General features: G+C 30.2%; 1 protein-coding gene across 4 annotated transcripts in view; it reads right to left on the bottom strand.

Moving 5' to 3' along the window:
• Positions 1-10821, bottom strand: part of LOC111634366 (fanconi-associated nuclease 1-like) — a 29051-nt gene extending 18230 nt beyond the window's left edge. Inside the window, exons 1-5 of one of the 4 annotated variants that reach the window (XM_023379125.1) lie at positions 10687-10783; positions 10476-10606; positions 8511-9094; positions 2966-3106; positions 1402-1594 (exon numbers count right to left, since the gene is read on the bottom strand). In XM_023379125.1, the coding sequence (XP_023234893.1) occupies positions 1402-1594; positions 2966-3106; positions 8511-9060 (884 nt within the window). In that variant the 5' untranslated portion in view covers positions 9061-9094; positions 10476-10606; positions 10687-10783. Of the gene's footprint in view, positions 1-1401; positions 1595-2965; positions 3107-8510; positions 9095-10475; positions 10607-10664 lie in introns of all 4 variants that reach the window. The other 3 variants (XM_023379124.1, XM_023379126.1, XM_023379127.1) reach the window with 3 other exon arrangements.
• Between the last annotated feature and the right edge of the window lie 4 nt (positions 10822-10825).

A 10825-nucleotide genomic window follows, 5' to 3' on the forward strand; every position in this document is an offset into this window, starting at 1 on the left:
AGTTTAGGTTGGCAGGGAGAGGGGAGTACTACAACACCACAGCACTAGCATAAATTTAAATTTGCTGACTGGAATGCTTTTGGATAACCGACACTCTACTGTAATAATAATTAATAATAATATTTTAAAATTATTTCATAAAACCCTCTGATTGTTGTTTTCTAGTTAATTGAAAATTTTATAAAAATTTAAACATAAATTTTGTTGCAGTATCAGCTTTTGATTCTGCACAATGGTCACTCCATTGAACACTGCATTTGATAAGCTTTGACAACTCTCTGAAACTTTAGTCAGCTCTTTGTGATACATAATCAATTGCTGTAATTAATGTATGAAATGAATTTCAATAAGAATTATTGATTTAAATTTCATATGCTGTTGAGTATGGTTCAGTTTCCAGTTTACTCTTCTGTAAATTTCTAGCAGGATAGCTATAAGGGTGTGGGAGATATGGGCTTGAAAGTGGGGTTGAAAGTGGAAGATTTTCTATTTCGATTTTAAAAATTTTCGAATTTGAATTCATATTCGAATTGGTTCGGTTATAGAATGATTGTAAACGTTCCAGAAAATTGATCAAATTGAAAATAGTTCGTTTGACTGGACGTAAAAATTCTCTAATTAGTCTGGAAACAGGGGACCTAATTCTTGCATTCTGTGAAAACGGGTAAGATTGGCTATAATGTAATTATCTTAATCTTCACTATCGTTACTTTTTGCCCACAAATAAAAACCCAGTGAAGCGGGTCCTTGCAGCTAGTAATAAATATATTTGTATAAAATAAAAGTTTACTTATTATTACTTTTAATTATTAGATTATACATAATTGTAACTGATTTAATTTTAAAAACATATTTTTAGAATTTCTGCATAAAAAATCTAAAAAATTAATTTTTCTTCTGTAAGAAAAACTAATTTTCTGAAAAAGCATTAAACTCTCACACAAAAAATGTGAATGGCTAATTCTTCTTCAACAAATTTGGTTTGATTTTGGTGGAAAGGCCAGAGTTTTAATTATTTTTAGTTTTAATTAACTGGCTACCTAGTTTAACTTAAAAAATGTGCAGCAAATTGCTGACAGCTGGCTGAATTAAGCATTCAAATGTTCAATCGACAAACATTCTCATTGAAATCAATAGAACAAAAAATCAGTACTTTCAAAAACTGGCTGTTACAGAGAGATGACCACTTAAATGACTGACTGTGAAGCCAGTTTCCATTACATAAGTTACTTTACTTGTAATAAATACTGAACATTTCTGCTGACTTAAATTTCTCTCAAGTTGTCAATTAAAAAGTCCATCAGTGCATATGTAGAAATTAAGATGCATCTTAGAGTAAATACAGTAATTACTTGCTTATTTGTATACATTAATTTATAATATTGTCAAAAGTATAAATACCTTTTTAGAAGTACATTAGTAATATCTCCAAATGAAAAAATTGATCTATTTTGTCTTCCTTGTTTAATCAATGTGGCTATCATTTCTTTTTTTCCTTTTTGAAAAAGTTTTATTTGGAACATTTTACAAAGATTTCTCAATTCAGGAATTGTTAGTAAGTTCAATGCACATTCTACATCATCAATATTTTTAACTGAAATAATTAAGCAATATACTATATTAACATTTTATATGATTCTAAATTATTGATTTCAGTTTAAGAATAAATTAAAAAGTTAAATACAGTAGAGCGTTGGTTATCCGAAAGCATTCCATTTGGCAAATTTAAGTTTTCGCTAGTGCTGTGGCGCTACTCCAATATTTTTTTTATTGATGTGTGTGTTTTAGCTGGCAGCACTGGCACTTTTGAGTGGTGTTTTTCTGAGGACTGTGTGTCGTGCTGAATCAAACGTTTTTGATACTATCACTAGATCAACTTCTAAGTATATTTTTTTTGGTTTTTATATTTTTCAATATATTTATTTTGTTTGTACAAAATAAAAAAATAATTTTTAACGATACAATAGCCACAATTATTATTTTAGAAAGTTTTCGTTAGGCTTAACATTGACAAAAATTCAACACAAAGCGACACACAACAGAGAAAAATTTCAACATGGGATAGGTTAATATATTTTTTCGTACATAATTGGTTATTCGAAAAATAAGTTATCCGAACAACCCTAGTCCCCAACTGATTCGGATAAACAATGCTCTACTGTAACTCAAATAACATTCTATACATTTATTACATTCTGATAATTGGTTATCAGAAATGTTCATGTTTGTATTGAAATTACTTCTTTAACCTTTGAGGTTGCATATTGGTCCAAATAACCATGCATTTTTTATTTTTGCAGCTACACATCTTTCATTGTATCTAAAATATCTAGCTGCTCCTTTTCAAATAAAAAAATGTATTTTTTTTTTTCTTTCTTTTAAATTTTGTCTGTTATGAATTTGTTTTTGAATCACATCTTGTTTATTCTATCTCAGTTGATTTGATCATTACATGACTTATAATTACTTGTAGTCATTTAGACTGTCACATAACTAGATATCCTTCTTTTTTCTATTTTGTTTTTGGGCTGCAATTTGAAACAATTGTAACCTATAAATTTCCACTGTCATCCATCTGTCCATCCTTAATCTCTGGAGTAAAGTTAGATAGATGAAAGATTAGACCAGATATGAAATGCTTAAGAGCAGGGACTCCATTAAGTATATACAAATGTCCAATGCAAAATCATGTTATTTAAATTCAAAAATTTCCTCCAAAAGGAGTTAGATAGATGACCAGCATGACACAATTGCTTACAGGAAAAGTATAATATACAGCGGCAAGACACTACTAATCTGATGTAGAGAATATATATTTTAAATATTTACTAAAAATAAAAATTATTTTTAACTTTTAAAACTGCATAATCTAGAAACAGTATTCTTATTATGAAATAATTTAGCATTTTTTTTTAATTATTTTATATATATTTATTATTATAAATTTCAGAATAAAAATACTTACCATCTAACAAAAAATTATTTATGTACAAATTATGTAAAACTGCTTTAATGTTAGTTGCAATTTCTGAATAATCTAATTTACTAGATCGAAACCATTTATTCTTTCTTTGAAATAGTCGAACAAATAATTTCTGTTCTGGATCTGTAAATGAATTACGAGAATAAATAATACTGATTATAAATTATTAATAAATTTCATAAAAGCACTAAAACAAAAATTTCTAAATGCTAATACAGTATTTCATTATAACATTAATAATTGTAATAATTTTGAAGGTCACTGGAATGTTTCTGGATACATGAAAGTTTTGCATAAAACTTTTCAGATTCAAAATTTCTCAAAGTAGTCTCCATGGTGCTGAATGCAATTGTTGTTCTGGTCAAACCATTACTGGAAACACAGAGACCATTCTTCTTCAGGAATTGCCACCAACCAATCTCTTTATACATTTACAGGAACTTCTGGCAACCCAAATGGTGTTCACAGAGGCCCTCCTTTGCTTTTGAAAAGAAAAAGTTGTAAGTTGCCAGATCAGGACTAAAGGATAAATCATATACCAGTTGTAATTTTTACTCATTCAGAAACTCAATGATCTTCATGGCCATTTGGGCAGATGTGTTTTCATGATTAATACTTCACAGTCTGGTTTTTAGTCACCTCTTGCAAATCTCAAAGGCCTTGGTTAAGCAAACAGTGGTGCACTATTCAGCAGTAACAGTCTTTTTCTCCCACCAGCAAAATGGAGCAAATATGTCCAGTTTTTCCAAACAACATGGTAACAATTTGTTGACCAACATTTCTTGGATGCTTAATCTTCAGAGGAACTTCCTCATCATGAAAATCCAAAACTTGAGTTTCCTGCTTTGTTTCTGTCTTACTGATAGACAAATGTTCCATCTCCAGTAATGCCATTTCAGAAACATTTTGATTTTCCATTTGAAAATTTTTCAATCATTTCATAACACCATTCCACAAGAACCTCTTTTGCTCTTCAATGAGAATGTGACACTCAGTGATGTGAAACATTCCTTAGGAAAAAGTGTGTGCGTGCATGCATAATTTCATGCACACACTGATGATTCAATTGCAAGGTGTTCATAATCTTCCTATAAGTTATTTGGGTATCCTTCCTGACTATGACCACCAGATAACTTATAACCTAGGTACAATTGAGGGACAATTACTTCTAGCTTTATCTTTCAGACTCATTCTGCCATGCCAAAGTTTACTGAACCACAAAAAGAAAGTCCTGTCCTGACAAGTGTCTGGAGAAATGAGAAACAAGAAAATAACAGTTTCTTCTGATAGAAAAAGGTTTAAGGAGATATGGTAAAGTGCATCTTAATTAAAGAACAAATGTTTTTGCATGTCTAGATTCAGAAAACACTAAATGATAAGAAATCATGAGTGTGAACCTGACTTGGACATTGCAAACATATGTGAGACATTGACTTAGACAAACTAGATTTAAAATCATAAATTGTGACCACGAGGTTGGTACCTCTTTGGCACCCTGTCAGGATGGACACCACCGTGTCAGTTGAACACAGAAATTTCGATGACTGTTAAGTCAGTTGTCATGCAAGTGGTCATGTTTGTGGAAGCTAAGGAATTGGTTGCATATATTGGAATGGAGATGAGGGGTGATACCTGGAAGAACTGCACTCCACAAGGTTATTCATGTAACAAGTACCGTTTATTCAGGAAGATGATTTACAGCATTATTTATCAGACACTTATTAATAAGGAGTTCAAAGGAATCTTAACAGCTCGAGAGAGAGAGAGTTTACAAAACATTTGCACGTCGACAAATAGCTGTAGTCCAAGTAGGTCTTCTGTAGGAATCTTTGTTGAGATTAGCTTCTGAAGGGTTAGGGTGTGACTATGCAGACGCGAGCGAGCGAATTTTCCGAGAAAGTGAGAATATGTGGCGAGAAGAGGCGAGACGCGATAAATATCAAAACCTGTCAGATAAGTGAGAAAACCAGAAATTCATTCTCGCTAGCGTTATTTCTCACTTCTCATTTGTGCATGGTTTTCCTTTGCGAAAACTAAATCGCTCGCAACCTCTCGCTCGCTCTAAATTTGCGTCTGCATAGTCGCATCCTTAGAGTCAGGTAATAAAGATATAAATCCAGTTGGAGTTCAGATAATAATCCAGATTGAGTACAGGAACAGCAACAATGGGATGCGCGCACACACACACACACACACACACACCAAAGAGTTTGCAATTGATGACGAGAGAGCCTCAAGCGTCATCGCCCCCTCTTTTTTATATGGGAGTCTCTTCTGGGTTTTTTCCACTAACTCACTCAGAGGTTTAGTATTTTGGGTCTAATCAACAAGTTTCACCCGTTGAGTCAATGTGACACATTGAATGTGTCACTCCGAATAAGGAACTAAGTCCATGGGAAACAGTTTATCGCAAAGTTATTCAGTGATTTTTTGAAAGGAACAGTTATCTTAGTTTGAACAAGAACTTTATAATGATTATAATAGAGGTTTTCTTAAATTTTTTCCCATTAAATTCAGCTCTCACATAAATCATCATCACCCAAAAATTCTCATCAGTCACCTCCATTGTTTCTTCAAGTCAAAATGGCACCACTTCCATTTCATGTGCTTGCAGGCAGTGACAGAATAAATGACTCATGATCTCTTGATGATCATGAATTGGATTTACATACACAATGTTGTTCATGTTGCTGTATACCCAATACATTTTCCACATCCAGAACTTTAAGAGTAATCCTTGTATTACAAAGTTTTAAATATTTTTTATAGTTAAAATAACTTTTCAGTTATAAAAAGTTTATTTTTATAATATCTATAATGTATAGTATATATGAATATAGAATATGTTACTATTTTATCATATGATTAATAAATCATAATAATAAACTTCAGCAGAAATAATGGTTTTTTTACAATAAATGTACTCCAACCAACATGGATGTGTATATGCTTGCTCTATATCATGATCTGATATATCACTTTCACTTTCAATCATGAGACTAGTGATCATTATCACCTCTCTCTTAATTATCTCTATCATATCTATATCACCTCTTCATTGCATCAACAATAAACAGAGACCAAGATTAAAACACTGCATTTTATTTGCCTATTTTAACTAGTGTCTTAATCTTGGTCTCCATATTGTGGATAATTAAGAGAGACATAATAAAGATCACTATAGTCTATTTATCCTAACTTGGCAGCTACTGTAAACAAACTAAGACACACCTCCCTTTGTTTATTGGTTTAAACCCATGTCCATCAATTAAAAATCGTATTGCATCTCATTCGTCCGCAGAAAATAGTTCTTCGTTATTTATAAAATCATTAATGAAATGCTATTCACTTAGCAATGATTATAAATGTTATTATTTCATATTTGTTAAGTTGTTATTTTAATAAATATTTGCACATTCTGAATCATTAGAAATAAACTTTTTCCGGTCATGCGCACTATAATGTTTTTGTTTCTTTTTCCATTCATTGCAATAACTACCGTTATTTCAAATTGTGTTGTTGAATTACAAAAATGGAAAACTTGAATGTAAATACGATTAAACATCGGCAAGGAAAATCGCTGAGGAGCTCGGATAAACAAATAGTATTAAATTTGTTTAATTCTTTAACTGAAACGAATCCAGAAGTCTGCGTGAAGGATTTAGTGAAAATGGTAGCACAGACAACAGGGATATCAGAACGGAGCATTTACAGAATTCGTAAAGAATATTTTACTAATGGTAAAGTAATAACTCCTTCGAAAACCCGTAAGCGTACTCAACTCGTTGACAAATATGACGAATTCACAAAATGTGCCATTAGAGGTAAAGTACACAATTTTTATTTTTTAAACGAATTACCTACTGTAGATAAGGTATTACAGGCTGTTAATGACGATCCAGATTTACCAGACTTTACTCGATCTACGATATATAATTTGTTAAAATTACTTAATTTTAAATATACGAACCGAAACAGAAATAGTAGATTAATTGAAAGAGACGATATCATTTTATGGCGAAGACAATATCTACGAAAAATAAGAGAAATGCGTTCTTTAGGCCGTAAAATTTACTATTTGGACGAAACATGGATTAATGCGGGCCATACCAAGAATAAAGTATGGAAGGATTGTTCAATTACGTCTTATCGCGAAGCTTTTATGTCTGGACGATCTACTGGATTGAAAAATCCTTCTGGAAAGGGGAAACGAATAGTTGTTGTTCATATAGGCAGCAATACAGGTTTTCTGAATGGTGGTCTGTATGAATTTGAATCAAAGTCGACAAAAGATTACCATGAAGAAATGGATAGCAATAATTTCAAAAAATGGTTTGAAAAAATATTATCAAAATTAGAAAGTAATGCTGTTGTTGTCATGGACAATGCTCCATATCACTCAGCTAAAATTGAGAAGATTCCAAATTGTAGTTGGAAAAAAGCTGACATAATTTCTTGGTTGGAAAAAAATAGGGTTCGTCATAACGACAAAATGTTGAAAATAGAACTTTTGGATATTGTTAAAAAAATAAAACATAAATACGATAAATATATTATTGACGAAATGGCCAAAGAAATAGGTATCGACGTGTTACGTTTACCTCCGTATCATTGTAATTTAAATCCTATTGAATTGATATGGGCAGATATGAAAGGTTACATCGCACGTCACAACACAACATTCAAACTGTCGGATGTGCGAATTTTAATGAATGAAGCTATCGAACAAATAAATGAAGAACGATGGAGAAAATGTATTGAACATATAGAAAAAGAAGAACAACGAATGTGGGAACTTGATGAGATTTCAGAAACTGTTGTAGAAAAACTGATTATTCAGTCTAACACAAGTAGTGACGAAAGCGATATAAATGATTACTTTGAGCAACTATGTTCTGATACAGATGATTAATAAGGTAAGTTTACACTATAATTATTTTAAAAAATTTTTATTTATATAAATATAACATAGATAAATTCATACATGTTTTCTGTAAGTCTTAATAATATATATTTAATAATAATTTTTGACAAACTATATTTAAACGATGGAAATAATTTAAACGGCTACGTAAAAATGTTAAAGTAAGCTATAATAACTTTTCTAAGTATTGTATTATCTCGGTAATTTTTAAATTGTTGTGACAACTTTGACCTACTTTAACACGTGCAGAGAAAGGGGCTTAACTGGTCAACACGTGTCGAGCCACTTCCGATTGTGATTTGACCAATGAAAATCTTCGGCGGATTAATATGACAGAATCTTTGTTTACAGTAGCTGCCAAGTTAGGATAAATAGACTATAGTTTCATAACTAGAAGAAGAAACTTTTTACATATTGTTATATCTGTTCCATTTTAATAATTTTTATTAAACAGTTTATGGATTAAAAACATATCACTTGTATATACCATAGCACTGTTGATTTGTATAAAATATTTATTAAAAACTTAATGATTTATACATATTTTTCTGCAGGATGATAAAAAGCTATTCTTATTAAATTACAAATCCAAATAACTCTTACCTGATAAACTGTTAAATTTCTGTATGATAATTTGATCTTCTTCATTAAAAAGTCTAGCATAATCTTCATTTTGAAACACACAATCCAAAATATATTTAAAATTTTTCAAATAATAAGGTATGTTATCCATTTCATGATTATCATTTTTATTCACAGGAGAGTTTTCTAATTCTGAATGTTTTCTCATTGCAGTATTTTCTTCAGTAACATTTTCAGAATTGCACATGTTTTTTTTTAATAAATTATTTGCAAAAATTTTATTTTCTTCAGATACTAAGCTAGTTTCTTTTTCTATCTCATTATATATTTTCTTCTCTTTTGATACATTAATAGCTTCAGAACTCCTTATTCGTTTTAACTTTAGTCGAGAACTAAGACTTAATGTCATTGCTTCTCCTAATCCATCATCATCATCATCGTGTTCTACTGTGGATGAATATTTATGTGCAACAAAATAGCAGGAACTTTTTGATGAGTTAGTATTACTAGAAGTACATGAAAATTCTGATACTTCATTTTTTTTCTTCTTAAAAAACTGCAAGATGCTCATATTTCAGTAAAATTTACTAAATCATGCTTGAAATCTGAAAATAAAATGTTTTAATTATTAAAAAATATGACAATACCAAAACTGAAAATATTAAAATATAAGAAAATCAGATTATCTAGCTTATTTAGAATCGTAATATGCATTCTAATTTTTTAAATATTTTTGTTATAAATTGTTTTTCAGTTTACAAAAGTAATGTAGAAGTTCTTTATAATCAACTGATCCTAAGTGAATTAAATTACCAGCATAAAATAATAACTATAAATCTGAATTAAGCCAGAATAATTGTATTCTATATTACAATATTTCTATCCCATTGAGTTTTATTAAAGTGATTTGTGCTTTTGTTTTATTACCTGACTATTCTGACAGTAGAAATCTCAAAATATTTTTTATTTTCTTTCTTTTCTTTAACAACAGTCATTAATACTATATCCTAACATATTTGCAATAATAGTTTTAATCACATACAATATTAGATAAAAGAACCATTTCTTTACACACACTTGTAATAGTAGAGATACTCCAAGAATATTTGTAATTATTTTTGCAATTTTCAAAATATATTTTTATCATTTATCATGTTTCCTCAATGAAGCCTGATAATCAAATAAATCCCAAAGAACAAAAGTGCTGTTAAAAACAAATTTCAGTCTGAAATAAATTCTGGATGGAAAAGCAAGGGAAACATGTTAAAATACTGTACTATATGAGGTAATGTAATTTAGAATGACAGGTGAGAAATTTAATTAAAATTCTATCACTTAAAATTGCCAAGTTGGACAGCATTTCAAGGTTCATGGGAACATTTTCATAAATAAAATTATAAATATTTGTCAAATTCCTAGCACGGGAAAGTTGAGAGCTTATCAACCAAAGGGCAATTAGTAAAACTCAAAATACTGAGCTTAATTATATGGATTATAGCTATATTTAAAATGGTAGAAAACAAGCTGAAGCAATGACGGCTGGAATGATGCAGAGTCAGTTAGTAGTCCTATGATTTTTTTGTTTATAGAATTTTTTAAATAAGTGGCCACTCAAATATTCTGTGTTTTGGACATGTTTAGTATGTATGTCTCCTTTGTAAAATTAAGTGAGAAAATATTGGTGTATGGCTTATAAACAATTACCGGATAAGGAATATATGTGGGTATGTTTAGAGTGTGATGATAGGTTTTACATTTATAATTAATGGTTAAACTTTACCTACATGCACCGTCATGGCTACAGCGGGACTCACATTCTAACCTAACCTATTCTAATAAATTACCGATAATTTGGTAATTTATTAACTAACCTATTCTAATAAATTACCAAATTATCGGTAATTAATTAGAATAGGTTAGTTAGGTTAGGTCAGAATGTGGGTCCCCACTGTGCGGCCATGACGATGCACGTAGATAAAGTTTGACCTAATTAATTAGTATCATACCCAGCTTTTTTAAACCAGAAGATGGTAGTCAAGATCCTGATTCTGACGACATTGAAACTGACTTGGGTTAATCTTTATCTTTTCACCCTATTGGCATAACAGTATACGCATCTGAAATTTAATTAATTAATTATTAATACATTCTTATTTTGTGGCCAAACTTAATTACCTATTTTTAAATATGTTCTTACATTTCACTATATATTTTTCTACGAATTAAACAAAATGCTTTTAAGTAATTTAAATCTTCCTCTCTGAAGATCTCATCGTGATAATTTTCATAAATAAAACACGTTGCCAACCCATAAAATTTTAGTACAGTACGTATAC

The sequence above is a fragment of the Centruroides sculpturatus genome, unplaced genomic scaffold, assembly GCF_000671375.1.
Source record: "Centruroides sculpturatus isolate CEXI.00-Female unplaced genomic scaffold, Cexi_2.0 scaffold855, whole genome shotgun sequence".
In the NCBI taxonomy this organism is placed as follows: Eukaryota; Metazoa; Arthropoda; class Arachnida; order Scorpiones; family Buthidae; genus Centruroides; species Centruroides sculpturatus.